This window comes from Varanus komodoensis, unplaced genomic scaffold (assembly GCF_004798865.1).
Source record: "Varanus komodoensis strain SLA01 unplaced genomic scaffold, ASM479886v1 scaffold10, whole genome shotgun sequence".
Taxonomy (NCBI): domain Eukaryota; kingdom Metazoa; phylum Chordata; class Lepidosauria; order Squamata; family Varanidae; genus Varanus; species Varanus komodoensis.
This window is the reverse complement of record NW_025335269.1, coordinates 19,855,693-19,877,938: the sequence shown is the minus strand read 5'-3', so window position 1 is coordinate 19,877,938 and position 22,246 is coordinate 19,855,693. Positions and strand designations below refer to the sequence as shown.

Here is a 22,246-nt window from a genome sequence, read left to right as displayed (position 1 = left end):
TCTATCTGTTAAAGAAAAGGAAATTTTGGTCCTTTTCAACCTATTTTTGTAGAGCAAGGTACAGAACCTCAGGCTTGGGGTCCAAATCTGGCTCACCTGGGTCTCCCAGATGGTTATGCCACCTCCTCACAGTCCCACTTGCTAGTCTTTTGGGGTTTGTGCACTTTTGCGCATTTCCACTCCTTCCCCCTAAAGGTTGAAATGCCTCCCCTAATACTGGCAGAAAGAACTTTATATGGAATTTCATTTCATCTTTGGGGTTTCTGCCCTGCCCATTTTGCTTTTGCTCCTGTCCAGCACTGGAAAGTGGCTCTGAGAACTTAACTGAATTGGAATTTTACCAAAGGATGTTCAGCACCCTTGCTGCAAAACCTATGCAGAATTCTTTTAGCATTACGGTACTATGAAAAAGAGTCAAATATAGACTCTTGCAGACTTCCTGTGACCATTGTGTGGCATTATATTGATATAATTAATGAAGGAAAAAACACTGCAGAGTTTACGCTACTGTCAATTGCATGGATTGTGTGTGGTGTGCTTTCATATAGCTCTTCTGAGTAAAATCAAAACATGTATGAAGGAAATGTAAATTTCTAATTCTATTCAAGAGGTTATCTAGAAACCTAATGTGAGTATAGCCAAAGACTAGAACATCTCTTCTAGGTTTAAAATCAATATGCCAATATGTGACTTCATGAAATATCATTTTATTAGGAGGTGAAGGAAAGTTCAGATACTGCTGTTTCATTTCTTCAACCCACAGGAAAAACAAATGCCATCTCATACCTCACAGATAGACGAGGCCACTTAGAAACACAGGAATGTCTTTCAAATGCAATGCTGGCAGACTGGAGTTAAAAAGTCACTGTGTGTTTTATTGGAAAATATTTTTCAAATATGTGGATTTTTTTCTTCCCAGGCATATTCATTAAAAGTAAGCTTGTTTGTTAACATAATGTCCCAGATTCCCTTTCCCTCTAAATCTCTAATGATGGAAGTACGCCATTCTCCATGCTTTTGCAAACAAAAAGCTAGCTGCTATTAACGTGTAGGTCACCATCACCATATGAACCTTTCTTACTTTACTGAAAATGAAAAAATGACATTTGCAGAGTTAAAGGCTTTCAGCCACCTGGTTCTGCATGAAAAATGGCTGGTTTTAAAAACTGTTTCACCTGAGAGCAGAGTGGACATGGGATGTACGTGCCAGTTTCATACTCAAAGACATTTTGAGTTATTTTCCAAAACGTCAAACAAGATCTTTATTTATTGTATTTTAGGCTGCATTTCCCTCACCAAGCAGCTTGCAACTCTAAATTATGAAACCATAAATAAAACAGCATAACAATAACATGTAGAATACACATAACATGCAGAACACAGAAAAGCAGCAGCAATAAAGGTACAGGAAAAACACAACCATTGGCAGGAATTTGTTTATCTGATTTATTTGTACCTCACTTTCCCACCCAATTTCTTTTTAAAAAATGGTACTCAAGGCAGCTAAATAGAAACCAAAATAAAACCTCCATATCAGTTCCCTCAAACTGACAGAACAAAAACACCCTCATTAGATTTCCAAGGTATCATTGAAAACTGAGCTGACAAGTCTCTATAGGAAGGACATTCCAAAGAAAAGATGCCACCATTGAGAAGACCTTGATCCTTATGCTTGTCAGCCTAGCTACTTAAAGGAAGGGTTTTGGAAGCAAGGCCTTGCCTGAAGAGCAATCCCCTTTTAAATACCCAGAGTCTATTCAGTGAAGTGGTAGAGAAGATGCTCAGCCTGAAGGACAAATTCCAATGTATAAAATGTTTCAGGGCTGCATTCCAGTAACGGGTATGGCCAAAGGCAAAGCAGAAGAGGAGGTTAAGGCACAGCGGGGTGACCATACCAATACATGAATAGAATACAATACAAATTGACAGTCTTTACCATTCAGGCATAAACAAACTGCATCTGAAAAGCAGTTTGAGTCTCTCTTAACTGCAGATTTCTATGCAGATCAACTCATAAGTAAGTCCCAACCAAGTCTCCCCACCTCATACAAAGCTCACCTACCATTTAGCCTATGCCTAGGTTGCAAACCTAAAAAGCAAACTCAGTTATACCCCTAAGTCCCAGCCAAGCTCCCCTTTCCAGAATTCACCCACCATTCAGCCAATTAATAGGTTGTATCCTAAATTCAAAGGGAAATATCAAACTACAAACCAGCAAAGCAATACCTCCCTCACCACCACAGAAGTCATTCCATTTAACCGAAGTGACTGAATTGGACTCTTCGATGGGACAATTTCATTCATAACTGAGTGGGAGTATGAAGCATATTTGCCACCTTTGTGGACTGTCCCTTGAAAATGATGGGCGGTGCAGGCGACTAGTTCTGGGGAAGGCTGGTCTATGTTTTCTAGCCAATATTTTTGTTATCAGCTGGAAACTTCTTTACTCTTAGTGCACAAGTGCGTGACTTCACTCTTCATGGTATTGAATTCCATTCCATTTTAAGAATTTCAGTTGATGCTGTCATCCAGTTTGCCTTGCATTTTTGTCCTGGTCCACTGGAGCAACTTAGTGGTGACACAATCCAGTTTTTACAGACCTGGAAAACACTAAGAAATTTCCCAAAACAAAACACCATGAGTTCTAAAAAGCTGGGTAAAACTTTTCTTGTTATTGCATGATGCCTCTCATTTCTCAAAAATGAGGATATGGTGTACCAAAATCTGTTCAAAGCTCAAATTTGAGCTTTGCCTCCTGGCTTACCTTCAGGCTCTTTCCCATCTGTAAAAGAAATGTGGAATGGTTAATTAGCTTATAAAATTATTTGGATATGGAAAACATGGTACCAATTATTACTTTTACAGTAATCATAATAAAGCTTAAGCAGTAGGAATGGAATGAAAGTAGGCATCTGACATCACCTGGAGTTTAAATTTATATATACAGTGTGGAACATTTTAATTTTACAGTGATTTTATGCTAAACAGATGTGTGAACCTGAAAACACCTGAGTGTGGGGTATTAAATTAAGCTCTGATTGCTCAGAACTTATAATTAGACAAATGAACATTGTAATGTAATTGGAAGAGATGCTGTGTTTCATTTGTTTTAATGTGGTAAGTTTGGTTGAAACAAACAAAACATAGAAATACAATTTTACTCAAGTATATTGAGATTCAGGGAGAAAATCCACAATGAATGCAAATGAATCCAGATTTCTATGAATCCAAACTGCAGATTTGGTGGACTTGCAGGATGCTTTTTAAATTTCAGGAAAGATCTGCGCAAATACACATAAGCACAAGTGTGTATAGGAAGAAAACCTCATTAAAAATCCTCTGTCAATGAGCATACAATAGAATAAAACATATGCGACATTCATGGAACACAATTGAATGGATTAACAAAATGTGTATATCTGGGGGCATTTTCAGTTTACTTGGTAAATTAGCTGAAAATATCAAGTAGGTTTTCAGACTGTGCTTCAATTACCCAGGATTCAAAGTACCCTTGTCTCTGAGATGGGCCTCCTTAGAGTAGGGGCATGATCTTAGGCTGGGGTACGGGCATGATCTGCCCCAGTGATCCCTCTGCCAGTTCTTTCCACCATCTCTCAGCAGCTGTACTGTTTATTCAAGTTACCTATCCTGATCCACCCATGTTCAGAGCTTGGTCCCATCACCTCTTGAGGTGCTTCCCTTGGCTACTTTTTTTTTTTGGAAGACTGCAACAGAAGGTAACATTGGTCAGATACAAGGGTGGAGCTTGTGGATTTCGTTAGCAAACCTCCTATCCTTTCCCCCATAATTGTGGTCTTAGAAACATGGCACCTGCTGGCAGATCTCTGAGTGATTTGTGGTAGGCCAACAAGGCGTAGGATGTATTAGGGTGGCCTCGTCTTCTCTTTTGCAGAGGCCCGTCTTCTCTTTGAAAGTGTCTTCTATCAAAGGAGCTGTCAGGTCCAAAGCCAGTTCAGAAATGAAGAACTCAGGAAGTGTTCACCTAGTTATAGTTTTGCCTTCTATAATCAGATATGTTGCATTTTCCCCTAATTAGCCACTATAAATATGAATAACAGCCTATGCAAAAGTTATATAAATCTGTATCTTCTTTTTTGGTGATGCCTTCGGGGACGCTGTATTTCCAGCTCCCAAAGAGAATCCCAAAGCCCATCTAGTGCTGCACATACATCAGCCGCTTTCCTTTCTACCTCAGTCAGCCTATAGAATCCAGACTATACTTTGTGCAGAGATAATAGGTCAATCTTCTTTACAGTGGTTAGCTATATTGCATTATATTGGTCAGCATATATAAATGTTATGCCCCATGTATGTCTTCTGTTGTCCTCTTTTTTGGTGTTACATAAGCAACACCCCTCAGCTTCCCTCAGAAAACATCAGTGAGGATGAATAAACTGCAGTGTCCATTTACTGAACACGGGATGATCATTAATATCCTCTGCCTTGGCCTACTGAGGCTCTAAATTGAGTTTTTCGCTCCCACAAATCTTACACTGTTATTATTTTGGTGCTGTTAGCTATTTGTTGTGAATTGTACCATTTCCTGATTTCACCCTACCCCACTCTGTTACCTACCTCAGGCCCTTTTACTGGAAAGGCAGAACACAGATATTAGAAATATAACTAAATACAATGTCAGTTTTGAATTTTGCTAGTTTTCAAGATAGAAGATAACTTCTTTTTCTCTCTTTTCCAGGTAGCTATAGATTTTACAGCCTCAAATGGTGATCCCCGGAACAGCTGCTCACTCCACTACATCCACCCCTATCAGCCAAATGAATACTTGAAGGCCCTGGTAGCTGTTGGGGAAATCTGCCAAGATTACGACAGGTGAAGGATATCACATATACTTCAAAGTGCTTTCTAGATGGCAGTCAAACAATACAGTACCACTGCTGTTTAGATGCTGGTAGTTTTAGCACAAGACTGTGTCTCTTACAGTGAAAACCTCCAAGAGTTCTCGCACCATTGGGTTGCTTACAGAGCTTTCGATAATATTCAAGTATGCCTAAATAGGACCTTTTGAGGTTTTCATAGCAAATCCCCAGATCTACTCAAAGAACTGCTTTTATACATTTCAGATTCTGATTCATCCCACTCTCAGCCACTGCTTTGATATGCCTAGTGTATCCATATCTCCAACCAGCACCACTGCTCCCATCGTCACACTAGCTAGTTAAATATTAAGTATGTGCATATCTGTGTAACTGGCCATTATATTTAAACTTGTGGGTTCAGACTGGGATCTTCTTGGTCTTAATGGGGGGAACTGTGTATGCCCAAAATGGCTCTTTGGATCCCAGACCAAATACCTCTTTGGGTGCAATTCATGGATCATCCTTCCACCAGAGGAAGTGACCTATCCTGAGAGGAAGGGCTTCACTCACAGACGGTCCCTCTGCATGATTTTTGGGGATCTCTCATGCCCCTCTCCCATACAGCACAACATACCCCATTCAGCATAGCCTGTTGCTTCTCTGGTAAGCGTTTCCAGAGGGAAGGAGAAACTGCCATGGGAAGAAGGGGAAGGGAAGCCCACTTCCATCCATAGAGCTGCTCCAGTGTCAATAGATTTATTTAGCACTAATTGCATCCATTTATATTTCATTTCCCCATATTTAAAGTTACCTCTACATTGGAATCTAGCCCTGAATGTGTTAAACCAGTCACAGATTTTATTATATTAAGTGGTATATAAGTATTACTAATTATGAGTATTACTAATAAGTAAATAAATGAATAGCCTGCTTTATCTAGTTCAGCCTCCACCAACCTGCTGCCCTCCAGATATGCTGGGTTGTATCTGTCGGCTAGCTGAGACCTACGGGAGCTGCAGCCCAGCACATCTGGAGGTTGGTGAAGTCAGTCTTGGACCAACGGTGAGGGGGCCATCTAATGAACACCTGCGTATTCTTGTTGGCTGTACAGGGTGTTTTTTCAAACGTATTCTGTCCACACTCCAGCTTGCAATACTTTAACCAAAGCTTACCAATCAGAGTCTTGCATTAACTGCATTCCCCAATTAGTCTCACAGCTTGTATCTGGGCACACCTTTGTTGCGAAGAAGAAGCTTTAGTTCCCACACACTCCCAAAAGATGCAGCAGGTGTCTGTCATATGTGCTACTATGACCATCCTTATCAGACAGGAATGCCCGTTATGAAATTGACAGTGAGTGTCTTGTCAACCTGGTGCTAATTATGCTTCTGGATCATTCTTGAGGAGTTTACTGTTGTCTTCCATGTATTACACTACAGGGGGCAGTAATTAGGCTGCTTCAAAGGACTGCTGTTTGCATGGTAATGAAAGCGCCTTTCAAAGGCAAATGAAGGAGTGGAGAGTGGAACGCTGCTAGAGTAGTGCAAATGGAACTTCTGCAAATTGGAATTAAATCCTTGGAGGATGGGTGACTCTGTGCGCCAGCAAAGGGCCTGGATAAAAACTGATTACTGTGGAGCGCCTTCATCTTGCCTTTGTCCACAAAATCGCATGGCACAATTTCTTGTTATATTTTTAGGAACAGCATTTTCAGTCCATAGAAAGTTCTCCAGTTTACAACTGACAGAACAAAGAAGAATGCTTCTGGAAGGAAGGGGAACACAGTGCATCCTGGGTACATTCACTGGAATAAAGTTTCTTGTACCCTTATGATTATGCATTTTCCCAGGAACCATTGCATTTCCCTTCCTTTGAAACATGCCATGGAATCTTATAGATTAAGTTAGCTCAGAAACTGAGCTGCCCCTGTAGCCTCACTTTGCTCAAAATACTTCTGAAAAATATGGATAAGAAAAATAACAATAGCTATTGCTTTTTAGTAGCAGTAATACCATGCATTACTAGAAGAAACACAGAGTTGCTTTTTACTGCAATAAAAGGTGCAGAACAATTCTACATAGGTTTCTTAAGAAGTAACTACCATTGAATTCATTAGGGCTCACCTAGAATTGCATATTTAATTGGTATTCTTGGATTAGCAAGTTTGAGCCAGGAGTTGTGCATAAATAAAACATTAATGAAAATTGTACCTTTAATGTCAGACTAAGTAGAAACATTATTCAGCTTGCAGTCTGGCAATAGCATCATTTTGTATGTCCTAATAGCACACTTTATCATAACTTGTTACATGTGTTTTGACGTGTCCTTTGAATTCCTTCCCTTTTCCCCTTGTGTCTGGAGAAAAATAAGGCTGCAATGCTGTACATGGACCAAGTTCAGTAATTCCCACTGAAGTCAATGAGTAGACACACTCAAGGCTAGTCAATAAGCATTGCATATTATCCTTTCTTATTCATTCTGTTTTATTTCAAAAAACTTAATTATAATTAACCAAAAATTGAAAGCTTAGCATGTCATTTGCACCAGAGCTCCTGGATTGTCCTTCCCAGACACTTTCCTGGTTTAAACTCTAGCCAGCAAAAGACCCAACAAGACAGAGGTCCCAGTTCAGATCATGCTCTAAGCTTTCAATGCCTGGTTAGTTTAGCTCATGGATGTACAACCTTTTAGACCCCGCGGAATACATATGAGCCAGCAACTACATGCACATCCCAGCAATCCTGAAACAAAACACTTTTTCCTCACTAGTAGCAACAGTGGGAAAACAGCAAACCCTTTGAGAATCTCTATTCCCTCCCGCTGGGATCCTTATACAGAGGGCTATTTCCTTACTGAAAGGAGCAGCCTGTATTGTAAGTAGCAATGATGCAGCTGGCCAGTCAGTAGGCAACTGCTGAAGGAGGGGAATGCAGCAGTGTGTGGGGGGGGGGGGGTCACGCTGGTGGGAGGAGTGTAGCTGAAGCCTGAGGGCCACCTGTGTTCCCTGGGCCTCAGGTTGTACACCAACTCATTTGCTGATAGAACACCTTCTCCAGTTCCATCTCCAAAATCCAGCTGAACTAGATGATTGTATGGGACAACATTACCCCCATACATCTAAAGACACAAGCCTATTGGGGCACAGAGCAGGCAGTATGGCACACAAGTCTTTCTTCCAATATCTAGCTACCACCTCTCAACATAATGCATCCTGAGGTGACAATTTCACTTTGCCTAACGATAGGACCGGCCCTGTCATACACCTGGGGATGTTTGGCCATAGTAAAATCTGTTCCATCTATGTTTTGTGCATAGTTGGGTGCCTGTTGTTCCATCGTCCACTTATCAATGGAATCATATCTTGCACAAATACATTCATATACATTTGTGCAAATTTTCACTTGCACAAATTCATTCTCCTAAAAATGTCCTAAAAATGTCACCCTCACCTCCCAATACGTAAAGCACTGAAAAAGTATATTTTCATGCTTTAGTCCATGAGGAACTACACATTTTTGTCAGTGTTTTAGTAGCAGTAGTGGTAGTACTACCACTATGTCATTAATCTATGACTAAATTTGAGTACAATTATGACAAAAATTTAACAATTAACAGACTTGGAGAAAGTCATTCAGACCACTGTGGAATCTGCAGGTTGGAGTCTTAAAAGTTTAAGCTCATTTGAATCCATGGTAGTGTCCTCCAACATTTCTATGTACAACTCTGGTTTAGCTGGGAGAAGGAGCAAAGTAGAAATAACCAGCCAATATACACCAGTATGCAACTCATGAATGGAAACTCAGAATGCTCTAGATGCCTGGCTTACTGTTGCATGTGACTGTGTGTGCTGAGGCAGTTGCCTAGCTTTGGGCCTCCCTTGTTTCCTCCTAGGATTGATCCTTATCTTTAAATAGGTGTTTACTGCATTTTTGTGAGTGAGAATCTCTTTACAGAAGTTGGAGAGAACTGCTTTCATCTCCCTTTCTCTTTCCCTTTCCCTTTCTGTGTTCTGTCTCTCTCTCTCTCTCTCTCTCTCTCTCTCTCTCTCTCTCTCTCTCTCTGTGTGTGTGTGTGTGTGTGTGTGTGTGTGTGTGTTGGCTTTTGTCAGAACAGCTCCTTTTATTGTTACTCAGGGAAATTTATAGGTATAGTATTCTGATTCAGCTATGTCAGTTAATTCATTAGTGGATGCTTTTCAGAAGTTAGCTTCAGAGGGCGTGTAGTCCCCCTTTTCATTAATTATTCCTCTTGTAGGTAGCACACTGGCGCTTTCCATCTCCATGCACTTAAAGCTCAATTAAAAGCACACATTTCTTCATAGTCAGCAGATTCCATTTCCCCAAAGTACCTCAAGAGCAATTTGTGAGTGGAAAAAAATGTAAAACTGATAGAGCAGTAATTAAAGTGGGTACATATATTTTACTCTCTATGTTTTAAACATTTATCATGTGATCTTGCTCCCCACAAAATAAAATAAATTCAGCGCAGAGCAATTATCTTACTGTATAGGGCCCAGAGAGGGGTGGTGGGTTGAGTTTCTCTTGGCAGTAGTGAAATTTACTGACCTGCTACAGATGTAACACACACAGACAAACACACACACCTAAAGCCTCACATATATCCACATCTTGGAATTCTGTCTCCCTGAATCAGATTCCAGTGGTGCTTCAGGTACAAGTATAATTTCTCCATCTGGAGTTTTAATTATGGAATTGTGAATGCAGCTCAGCAGCAGAGAAAGTTCCATTTGAGAGAAAAACCATCTTCCAGACTTGTATTTAGAAGGACCGTCCTCTTTCAATTTCACACAAGCTGCTCATAGCAGCAGCACTATATTGATCAGGAGCTGAAACACTTGCTGGTGCACATCCTTAATCTTTCCATAATAATGGAAACAACTGGATGGCCAATTACATATGCAGTTGTGGCTTGGCCTGTACCCTGGGATATTCTAACAGAGTAGGGGTGTTAAATCCAATTCTAATTCCTCTTTTGGTAGAGTTTTCACTCTATTTGATCTACCCGCCACTTTCTTCTTTTCATCTGAGTTCTCAGTCTCTTGAATGTTTTTTTGCATATCAATTCCTAATTATTAAACAGGATTTCTCTGCTTTTAGTAGAACTTATTCAAAGAGAAAGTAATTAGCATGAAATTAAAGTTGCACCACCTACTTTGGTTTTGACACCCTTTGTTTTGTGTTTTAAAATCTTCATTGCAATGTGAAAGATTTCCAGGATTGATTACCAATATTGTTCAGCTCACATACCAAGCACAGCATTTGTCATAGTTCTCATAGCACATGCATTGCAGAGGAACCATTGCCTGTTGAGTGGGGAAAAAGTAGGAAAAGCCTATAGTGTCATGGAGTGCTGGGGTCTAGTCTGTATTCAGCCAAGAAATTCACTGGGTGACTTTGGGATGGTCACAAACCCTCAGCCCAACCTACCTCCCAGGGTTGTTGTTGTGAGGTTAAAACAGAGAGGATGAGAAACTTCTGAGCCATTTTGGGTTTCTTGCAAGAAGAAGAAAGGTAAAGTGGTATTATTGTTACTACTACTACTATTTTCATACAACAAGAATGCATAACTTCATGCCTATGGACTAGAAGATGTGAATGCCACTGCATCATCACCATCTTCTGCCAATGCAGTATTCATCTTGTTTGAAGTGCTGTGACTCTAGTTCAGTGCACACTTACTTGAAAGCAAATCAGAAATTAGGGGGTTATTTGTCAGGAAACATGCTTAGGATCATGCTGCATGTCAACCAGTCCTGAAGAGAATATTGCAGTTACAAGGGATCTAACAGGCCAGTGTTTTGACTGTCCTGAGCCGTATTGGATAGATGCATTCAAAAGATATGCTTATTCCTTTAGTTAACTGCCCGGGCTTTATCATCCATTCCATTTCGTTGCTAAGTAACATTATCACTGTGGTAATACTATGGTTGAGCTGGCAATTAGGTTATATCCAAACTATTTCATTGCCTTGTCTTAAGGGAATCATCTGACTTCCAAGTGGAGTGAAAGTGAGGAGAGTGATCTGTAGCTTAGCCAAGAAAGACACTGGTGCTGAAAACAAAAATATGAAGAGAGGAAGGAAGGAAGGAAGGAAGGAAGGAAGGAAGGAAGGAAGGAAGGAAGGAAGGAAGGACACAATTTTATGCATTTTTAGAGGAAAAAAGGCCCACAGCTTCCATCACGTTCCCATGCTGGGCATACTGGGAGTTGTAGGCCTTTTTTCCTGTAGAAGCATGCATAGAATTGTGCCTGTAATGGTAAAGTTTGGAGAACACTTGAGAATAGACTTCTTATGAGCTTTACATGATATGCGTGTGTTGGTCCTGTTGTCTTTATTAGCATGGCATACATTGCAAGGTAATTGATTCAATCATATTTCATTCAAGGAAGGGGCCATAACTCGGCAGGTGAGCACATAGGTGGCCTGCAGAAGGTCCCAGCTTCAGTCCCCAGCCACTTCAGGTACCTCTTCAGGTAGGACTATGAATATGCTGCCTGGAATGCTGGACAGCCATTGCCCATCAATAGAACAATACTGGGCTTAGGTAGACCAGTGTAGTTTCATATGCATCTATTCACATGAGAAGCATCCTGATCTTGAACACATTATATAGATGCAACTTGGGGTGCCATTTAGTACAGGAGAACCTACCTACCCCCAAGTCAGAATTGTAAACCAGATAAGAAAATGGCAATACCAAATGTCAGAATCAGAATAAGAAGCCTATACAAATGTAAATAACTCTGAGAACATCTGATGGTATCTGTGCTTTAGAATCTTTCAAAAACATGGAGATAAAAAATTAACATGGGTAAAAAAAGGATTGGTCTTCTTAATCACATTAATAGCAGTGATATACTTGGTCTTACAAAAGTTTCTTCTCCATAATTTGTTTATTTAAACCATTTCTATGCCACCCCATTGTGAAACTATGAAATGGTCTTAGTTTAATAAAGCATTCTTTTAGAGGGAGAAAAATAAAAGCATGTCTTGTTTTTGTCTTGATTTCAGTGATAAAATGTTCCCAGTCTATGGTTTTGGAGCCAGGATACCTCCGGACTATAAAGTAGGTGTCTAGGTGAACCTTCCTCCTTTACTCAGTGATTATAGCCCAATGTACAGGCTGCTGAAGAGCAAATGCATGAGTTGGAGCAGAACTTGAAAGATGGTGGGACAGCTTGTGGGAATGGAGCACAACTCAGCAGGAGAGATGAATGAGTGGCAGAAGCAATTTCAGTTACCTAAGATGCCAGAACTTTAAGCCTTTTTGCTCAGGCCATATCTCTGTATGCATAATTATGAGTTCCAACCCAATCTTGTGCCAATGATAATTTGAAGCCCTTTGGCTCTTCATATAACATTACCATATTATAGATTTCCCATGCCACTCAATTTCCTCTCCTGTTGTGACATGTTTTATTTTTAGAAAACCACACATTTGGTATTTATACTAAGTGTCAGTGCTTCGGAAGAAGGGAATTAATAACATTGCTGAGAGGAATCTTTTTGTGTGTGAATATGTTTGAACTAAAGTAGCTGTGCTTTGTGATTCAGGAATGGGGCACAAGAACTGGCCAGAGACAGGCCAAGCTAGCAAGGTTGCCAAAAGTAAGAATAATGGGAATTGCATCTGTATTTTGATGTGATTGACCAGACAATTACATTATATGAGCACTAGACTAAAACAGCTCTCTACTAATGGTCTCTGCTAGGAGCAGAGTCCTTTGAAGACATATACATTATTTACAGGACAAAGTGACTAACTCTTTGATTAACTGTAGCCAAAAAACTTGATTTACTTTTATACCTAACCCTTTATACTTAAGGGACAATCAGCATAGGTGAATTATGCTGCATGTACTTGAAGCAATCTGCCTAAGTACAGTAACTGAGATATCCAACACCAATGTATGCCCATTAAGATATTCTTGTTTCGAATTGTAAGGTGGAAATGTGTGCTTTTCATATCTTAATTGCAAATATATGAGAGATAAGACAAATAACATGCCAGAAAGTCATTGCTTCGAAATGAACTGACAAACATGGTCACTTGAATGGTAAACTCAATTCATTTTGCTGTTGTAAACTATGTAACTGGGAACATTGCTGGCTTCATGATGTTTCATATTTAATAGTAAGGCTAAATATGTTTGCCAGAACCATTTATACCATTTACATTACAGCCCTCATTTGGTTTGAGGACTGAATTCCATTTTGGAGATGCTCTTGGGGGCTACATCCCCATGGCAGGCAGAGCCAAAAACAAATGGCTAAACACAACAGTACAGTGAGACCAGCTGTCAGGAGAAGTTGTACACTTTTCCACACTAGAGACATTCAAGAAGCAATTAGACAGTTATTTGAGTGGGATGATGTTACTGGCATCCTGCGTCAGCAAGGGGTTGGACTCAATGGCCTTCTTGGTCCCTTCTGACCCAACCATTCTATGATTCCATGATTCAGTTTAGCTTCAGGCTGTTACTGCCAGTAACCAGGCCTAAGGAGAGGCATTCCAGTCTTGCAGAATAAGGAAAAAGCTGTATAAAACTCTGGAAAGCACCAAACTACTGGTATTCGGGGAAAGAGGGTGGGCCCTTGGGGTACCTTGGAGGGTTGGATTGAAACTTCAGGTTTGATCCTGGACCTGAGGTTCTGCACATATATTACACTTGGTTACATACACTCAAGTCAAGGTAACATTAATATTGGAAGTGGCTTGCCTCAAATAGGGAATGCAATGAATCCCATGATATTGTCCACCATTAATTTTACCTTCTCCTATTAGAAGAGAATAAACTGCAGTGACTCAACAGCATGCAAATGCTCTCCACTGATGCATGATAGAACTTCCACACGTATGAAGCAAAGAAATAAACACACAGTTTAAAACACATCTTGGTATTTGTCTGGATGAAGATAACACATCTGAACTCTCCATCTACTGAGAAACAACCGAGTCACTTGTCTGAACTAAAATTGTAACTAATCTTTTGGGGGTTGGTCCACAGGTTTCTCATGATTTTGCCATCAACTTTAATGAGGACAACCCAGAATGTGCAGGTAATAGTTCCATCATGGCAAACAACCTGTTTCATGCAATATGACAGCATTTGGGTATACACTGAGACGTATGTTGTGGCTGCTCATTACTTTTTGGGGAAATAATGATAAGGTATGAGATTGTCTGAGGCCCAGTCACAGTTACTAAATACATTCCTGGTGAAGGAACAATAAGATTCTATGTCATCATCTTTAAGGCTAAACTCCTGTACTCGGATACCTGGGAGTAAGCTCTACTGAACTCAGTGGGACTTACTTCTAAGTAGATGTGTATAAGATTGTACTGTGAATTTTTGTTTCAGTTAACTAGTTGCTTAAGGGTAAATAACTTTTTTGTAAGAACTCAGCAGATGGACTGAGAACTATTAACTATGGAATTTGATGGATCTCAGGTTCATCTTCAGGCAAGGTTGGGAAAGACCCCTGCAGGAGATCCTGGAGAAGTCACTGCTAGTCAGTGGAGTTGATAATGAGCTAAATGATTCAATGGGATAATTGGTTGTAAAGCAGCATTCTATGTCAGTCTTGTTTTAATTGATGACTGTGAGTCAATTTCACCCTAGAGAAAATAGATAGAAACATTTGGTATGAGAAAAGTTATTCAAGACTGGGAATGGGGTAATGTCCTCCACAGCACTAGGGGGCAGCAAACTAAGTTTGGAAAGTTCTGTGACACTCAAGGCTCTTTCCTTCAATGCAGGGAAAGGGGCTGAGGGAGGCTGTGGAGGAACAGTTGAGGATCTGCCAGTGCAGCATCTGCCACCTCTTGCCTTACTTTGTGTAATGGAAGATCAGGCTGTTCAAATCCAAGGAACTGTTTTTCAGATACACTCAGATATCTTGATTTATATAGGCTTCTAGAAAAGATGCTGTTGTGAACTGCTTTGCTTTGGTACAAGAAAATAGTTGACTAGGGGCAAGAAGAAAGAAAGAATAACAAGTTATCACCAATATTTAAAGTCTTACAGACCTCAAAGTGTGAACATTTGCCAGTGCCCAAACAATTATTGAAAGCTGCTGCTGAATAAAAACCTAATGCGTTTGCAAAGTGTGTTACTATCATCTGGGATGGTTAATATCTGCAAAATGCACAGTTAAAAGGCTGCTGGAAAGGAGAAAATATGGCTCATGAATTATATATTACATAACATCTAAAAGAGGTCAGGTCAGCAGGGGAGGGTTGCTTTGAACAAACCCTTCAGAGTAGCAGCTGTGCAGAATAAATTGGCAGGATCGTGGATAACTTGAGGTTGTCTCTGTGTGTAAAAATTGCAGGAATCATTTCTTTAACATGTACTTGGGAAAAGAAGGCTGGTTTCTTACTCCTGGATTGTTGCTAATGGTTGACATTGACATATTTTAGGTTGCATTGATAGAAGCATAGCTTCAAAAATATGGGAAGTGACAGTTCCACTCTCCTCCGCACTAGTTAGACCTCACCACAAATACTGTGTCCAATTCTGAACACAACACTTTCAGAATGATTCAGATAAGTTGGAATGGGTTCAGAGAAGGGCAACGTTGGTTATCAACCGGCTGGAAACAAAGTCCTATGGGGAAAGATTGAAGGAACTGGTACGTTTAGCCTGGAGAAGAAGAGGTAAAATATGATAGTACTCTCCAAATACCTAAAAGATTCTCACATAGAAGGGTCTTTATCATCTGCCACTGCAGAACCTGAAATAATGGCCTGAAATGACAGGAGAAGAGATTTTGGTTGAACATCACTAAACTCTTCCTGTCAGTCAGAGCAGTCAATCAAAGGAAACCATTGCCTAGAGAGTTGGTGGGCTCTCTCCAGCTAGGCAGATTCAAGCAGTGACTGGACAGCCAACTGTCCAGGAAGCTTTAAACTGGATGCCTGGACCAAGAAGGGGTTCAGCTTGACAGCTTCCAATTCAATGATTCTGTTATTACTATTACTATTATTATTATGATGTTGTTGTTGTTGTTGTTGTTGTAAGGAATTCAAGGAGTGGTTGAAGCATATCAGAATTGCCTCCCGAAGCTTCAGCTTTATGGGCCTACAAACATTGCTCCCATCATCCAGAAGGTGGCTAAATCAGCATCGGAAGAAATCAACACAAAGGAGGCATCGGTGAGGATTGCAGCAGTGTGCAAGCTAGCTTGGTTTCCTATTTTTTTTGCATTCTAAACAACACATAAGGCCACATTTATTACCTGTTAATATATGTTAACTGCACCCATGTGCTTACCTATCTGGTGGCTAAAGTATGAGAAGTTCCCCTACTCCTTCAATCCATGTTTAGAGTGTGCGTCACATCAAGGCAGTTTTCAGTGCTGAACAACAAAATGTGTGTACGTTTATGTATGTACCACTTCCACATTTCAGTGAGTGTGAAATTGTGTAATCCCACATGTGTCACTCCTATATTGAAGCAATGCTGTATTTTTTCAAAGTGGCATTCATACAACTGCAGTTACTGGCCCCAATCCACTGCCATTCTAAATCCACTTACCCGAGAGTTAGTTCTGTTGAAATTGGTCTTATTGACATCAATCCCTTTGCTTTCAATGGGTCATAGTTATGAGAACCTTTATCTGAATGGGGGTGCAGGCTGTGTTTTTTCTTACCTTTACAACCATTTATTATTTGGCCTTCACTGGCCACTTAATTGGCCATCTGGTTGGCAAGTCTAAAGTCATACTGGGCCTCAAGTATTACCACAATAGGAATATCCCCTTCCACTCAAATGGTTGCTGCCTGGAATCTTCATTTTTGTCCCCTGGCTCCTGTTTTGTTGGGTACTCCAGTGAGGCATTTTCAGGAGAGGGAGGTGAGAAAAAAGACAGTGTGAAGGTTACATGCAGGGAAGGTTGGTGACTTTCGCATCCTTGGGGCTCTTTATCCATTACCTCTTTTTGTTTGAGCTTTATAGGAGCTCTCCACAGTGCTGAGGCCCATCCCCAAAACAGGTTTACTGCCATTCCCAAGAAAGCCATTGACAATGTCTCATCCATGTCTAGGCAATAAACACACGTTAGTAGTGCATGTAGCATGTTTTGTTTTATTTAATTTCCCTCCTTCCACATTCATTAATAGCATCATGGACATTGCCACAGGTGGAAAATGCTAGACTTGCCAAAGCCTTTCTTTAGCTGCAAATAGGTCTTGATTTTCCTTTCCAAACCCTCTAGCAATATTTCATCCTGCTGATTCTGACCGACGGTGTCATCACAGACATGGCTGACACCCGAGAGGCCATCGTTCACGCCTCCCATCTGCCCATGTCGGTTATCATTGTTGGTGTTGGAAATGCTGATTTCAGTGACATGCAGATGCTAGATGGAGATGATGGGATCCTGAGATCTCCCAAGGGAGAGCCAGTCCTCCGTGACATCGTGCAGTTTGTGCCATTCAGAAACTTCAAACATGTAAGCTTACTTTGTACTGTGTTCTCTTTGGGAAGGGGTTCTTTCCTAATCCAGGGATTCTATAAAGAATGAACCTTCAACCTTGTTTTCATGTCTAAGGGTGCAGCTTTTTTAAGGTGCTATCCTATGCATGTTCAGGTGGAAAACAGCCCTACTGCTCCCAGCTTTCCCCAGCCAGCACCGCTGGGCACTGCACAGGACTTTTCCCATTTAAACATACATAGGACTGCATCAGCAAACTAAACGAATGAGGGCTTCATTAAAGACAGTAGCAGCTAGGCAATAGGTTGGATCCAGATCCAGCATTACTTAGATTAGACTCAGTAAAAACAACAGGCGCCCACCCTGAAATCCTACTGATTCCAATAGGTTCACTGCATGAGTAGCAACATCCCATGTAGGTTGTACAGCATCACATGCATGCCTGGACCGATGAGCTGTTTAGCCTCCCAGCAACCCAGCAGTTAACCTACCAACAGACCCAGTTGCCATTGATTGATTATGATCGGTGAGATGATTCAACCAAGTAAATTAGATGAATTCTGACCCTCTTTTTGTTCTGCCTTGAGAAGACAGACCCTGAACCAGTAAATGTCTAGGTATTGTTTGTTTGTTTATTTCTATACTGCTGTCTGGGCAGTTTATACAAGCCATAAAAACAAATGATAAAAATGCAATAAAAAGCTCCCATATAGCTGAAGTGCCTGATCCTGCCTAATCTTGGAAGCTAAGTAGGGTTGGACCAGGTTGAAATCTGGATGGGTGACTTGAGTCCTGCATTCAGCACGCAGTTGGACCTCATGTCCTCCTAGGCCTCTCCAACTGTATGATTCTGTGAAAGGTAAGAAAAAAAATCAGAAAAAAAGTTTTAAACAGCTAAAAATAGGTAAAAGCAGATGATAAAAGCAGGCAAATAGAGCACTGTTCAAAGAAAAATATACACACTATTATATCCATATTGCATTAAAGTCTGCAAGCCCTAACGTTTTGCCTCTGCTGTTTTGGCACCAAGCAACTTTCATTCCAGAGAGAAAGTAACTGTCACCTATAATCATGATGACGATTTACATATTAAAGACTGCTAGATTGCTAGGTGGTACAGTTAATCACGTTTAATCAAATGTAGATTCAGTAGGATTTGCTTCTACATTTATTTAGAACTTGAAATGTGAGTTTGCATACTTACGAATTAAAATTAAAAAGCAAAGTTAATGTTCATTGTGTGTAGATGTCTCATGTTGTATTGTTTTTTACATTCAGATTTGAAGAGTTGAATAATAATTACCAATGAAGTGAGGCTGCAATGCTATAAACACTTCTCTGTGATTAAGTTCCATTGAACTCAGTGGGACTGTCTTCTGATTATACATGCATAGGGTTGCATTGAATCTTACTGAGATTCCTGGAATTCATACAATAACTCAGGACTTGCTAAGTAACCAGCTTGGATTGTACCTGTTTCATTTCATAAAATAAAGCAGGGATGAAATATAAAACAGGGATGAAACCCAATAATACCAGTGTGGAGAGGAAGTGTTATGAAGTGTTAAGTTCTTTTGACCTCAGTACAATTTAAGGGTTCATTACTGTGTGCCTGGATAGATTGTTCGAGGTTTTGTAGAACAAGGCTGCTTTAACTAATTCCTCTTAAATTGATTTAAGAGACTATTAGGTGTGGAAAGGTCCACACTTCCTTCTTAAAAATTAGGTTACAGTGCAAGAGTGAATTCCAAAAAATATTGGATTGGGGTGGAAGTCAGTGTTATGGCTGATGCCCCAATTACATTCAATAAGGGAAAATATGCCATGATGTATCATCACAGCAGGAGTTTGCCTCCATCTGGAAGCTGAAGCCAAATATTGGAGGATGGAAGAGGAAACGCTAGACATTATGACTTGATGTCATACATTTTGCATTATTGCGCACTAAAGAAGAGAGAGGAGATCAAGACAGAATCTGCAGTTATTGGGTTGATCCAGACTGGGCCACACTTAGAACAAGCCTTCTGAAATCAGTGGGACAAGTTAGCCATGACTCACTCACATCTCCTTGATTTCAGTGTGTCTAAGAATGGCTAAGTTTGGATCCAGCCCCTGGTCTTTAAAATGGCAATTTTTCTATGGCGTGTTTTCTATGCTATGTTAATAATACACCCATATAGCACAAATAGAGAGGCTCAATAGCCATGTTTAGTGTAATGTATGGAAGCATCTTAAGACGAGATGGCTCATAAGTGATACAGAGGAAATATAGAAGTGCACTTCTATATGTGTTTGCCACATTTCCTTGTTTAGGTATTCAGCTAATAATGTACATACCAAGAAGTCTTTGCTATATGAGGCACTACATGAAGTCTGAGTCTGTTATAAGACAGAAAGGTGAATAAGAATTCCAGAGCTCCTTTCACTAAATGCCAACCATATTTCCTTTTCTTACGATGACCATGTACAGTGAATGGTTAAGAATGTGGATGGCATCTAAAAGAAGGTGGATGAAGTCTAAAAAACAAAGTTGTACAGATATAAAGCAAATCTCAGATGGTCTACTGAATTCTAAAATCAGTAAACCAAAATGAGTATGTTAACACTGCAATCCTAGGTATACTTACTCAAAATTAAGCTCCATTGTGTTCAGTGGGACCTGTTGTAATTGATTGCAGTTAGGATTACAGCCTAGATCATGATGAAACTACAGAAAGCATTTGATGGCTCTCCTATTAGCACATGATTCACAAATATGCCAGAGTGAAGGGAGATGGAGTGTAGTTTAGCCTATGTATATATACTGAAAGATTCACAGCTAACAAGGAGGAGAGCTGGAAAGTAGAAACAGTCCCCTGAAAATCAATAAGTACTTAAAGACCTTTAAAGAACTGGAAAGGTTTCATACACACAAGTAATGATAATAAAGAACCTCAAAATGTCTCAGTCCTGCAACAGCTGGCCAGATGGATGCAAGATCAATTGAGCACTTGACTGGTGATCACACAAAGCAAATGACAAGGCTCTGGTTTTCTAAAGTATCACTAAGGCTTCCACATCCTATGCATGTGTAGAGAGAAAAAATGAAGTCCTATAACTCTTGGGGCATATTGGGAATTATATGGCTTTTTTCTCTCTAAACATGCATAAGATTGCACCCTATGAGAGTCTGATATAGTTATAGACCATGCCAAAAAATATGTCTATGTGCATGAAGCACTGAGCTGTCTTATGGGAGTCTTACCTTTGCAATAGCAGGTACAGGAGGTATTGCTTAGACAGAAGTGGCATAACTGGCATCTTACCTGTTGATGATGAACAAGTTGGTACCTTTTGTAAAGAAGTGAGTTAACAAATATTATTTTCTACCATTTCCTGTAGGCATCCCCAGCTGCATTAGCAAAAAGTGTTTTGGCTGAAGTTCCCAATCAAGTGGTGGACTATTACAATGGGAAAGCGATTAAACCAAAATGTATGTCAGAGTATGAGTCTTCCAGGACACTAGCTCCATGAACTTCCCTGGACACTTTTACAGAGTTCAGAAATGCTACTACTTACAACTACTGTACTTTAATGAAAATAGCACGTTTTGGTGATTTTTAACTCAAATAATTTTTTTTGCATGTGTAGCCTAAAGGCGTACAGGTAAAGGTTAAGCGAGTGTATTGTTAAGAATTTTTATGAAAAAAACAAAACAAAATTATAACTCTTTACATTACAGCATGTCGCCTTGAAATTAAAAGTTATCTGTATCTGTTTTTTATACAGGTTTGTTGAAATTTTGCTAAATTTCTTATTATCTTTACACTGTAAAGCATTTTGAAACATTTATTGGAAGTTGATAGCAAAAATGTCTTTGGGTTTATCTGCTATGAAATGATTTTTCAAAATGGCAGATGCATGGACTGTATTTTGCATGATCTAAAATAAAAACAACACAGTTTTGCAGTTGTTGTGTTTATTTCTTGCCACAAATGTGCCTGCTCAGAAATTTCCATCAACAATTCCATACTTCAGTTAACAATTTTTTTAAAGCATCACTTGTACTCATTTGAGGAACACCAAAGCATGAATCTAAGAGGAGTTTGATAAGCATGATGACAGCTTGTAAGAGATGTGGCCAAACATAGCCAAGACTGTGTAGAAAACTCGAAGGATTCACATAATTTCTGTAACAGCTGAAGACTACACCTGCTACAATACTTCTTACTGTGCAAGAATTGGCCAGAAAGTCTACATGCCATGTTATGTTAAAAGTCATACCCATGGCTAGCTGTTACAGCATTTTGTGGACTATATTTTGGACACATCTGATTGTTTCCGGAACATTAATATTTTGCCTGCCCCTTTGATTTCATTCACAATGCCAAATTTTGTGTGGAAGCTATGAGACCTTTCCTGCATGGCTTTGTTTAACACAGCAGGTCACGGGAAGGCTTCTCATCACCCTGCTGCTTCCTCCCTTTGAGTCCTGTGCTTCTGATGTACCCAAAATAGATGGAGGGTTGCACACCATAACAGCAAAGCTACAAAAAAGCAGAGCTAATTGATGGAAGGACATGATTTATTCAAAAGCTGGTTCCAAGAGTTCCCAGAATTCTCCTTGTGATTTAAACATCTGCAGTTCATCTGACACACCTGATAACTGGATGAGGCTTCTCAACACCTTTGCCTCCCTGGCACCTCTCATCTATCACCAAGATAGAAATTGGGTGAAACATCATCATTGGCAACCTGAGTGAGTCACCGTCACCCACACTCTGTGAGGGGCTGCTATCCAGCTTCTAGAGCAGCCATTTCCACCAATCTGCCACAGTTCATAGATGGCTAATAGCTTCTGGAGCATCTAAGCCCACACATCCCATCCTGTCCCCTGCAATCAGGATTATTTTTCAGTGAGAGTCCTGACCCCAAGACCTTGCCCTTGACCACCCCTGAACTAAGACCCT

General features: G+C 40.1%; 1 protein-coding gene across 1 annotated transcript in view; it reads left to right on the top strand.

Moving 5' to 3' along the window:
• Positions 1 to 21,115, top strand: part of CPNE4 (copine 4) — a 135,195-nt gene extending 114,080 nt beyond the window's left edge. The window contains exons 11-16 of the mRNA XM_044419163.1: positions 4,718 to 4,851; positions 11,871 to 11,925; positions 13,868 to 13,919; positions 15,884 to 16,017; positions 17,079 to 17,315; positions 20,679 to 21,115. Coding sequence (XP_044275098.1) covers positions 4,718 to 4,851; positions 11,871 to 11,925; positions 13,868 to 13,919; positions 15,884 to 16,017; positions 17,079 to 17,315; positions 20,679 to 20,810 — 744 coding nt within the window. The 3' untranslated portion in view covers positions 20,811 to 21,115. The remainder of the gene's footprint in view (positions 1 to 4,717; positions 4,852 to 11,870; positions 11,926 to 13,867; positions 13,920 to 15,883; positions 16,018 to 17,078; positions 17,316 to 20,678) is intronic.
• The last annotated feature ends 1,131 nt before the right edge of the window (positions 21,116 to 22,246 follow it).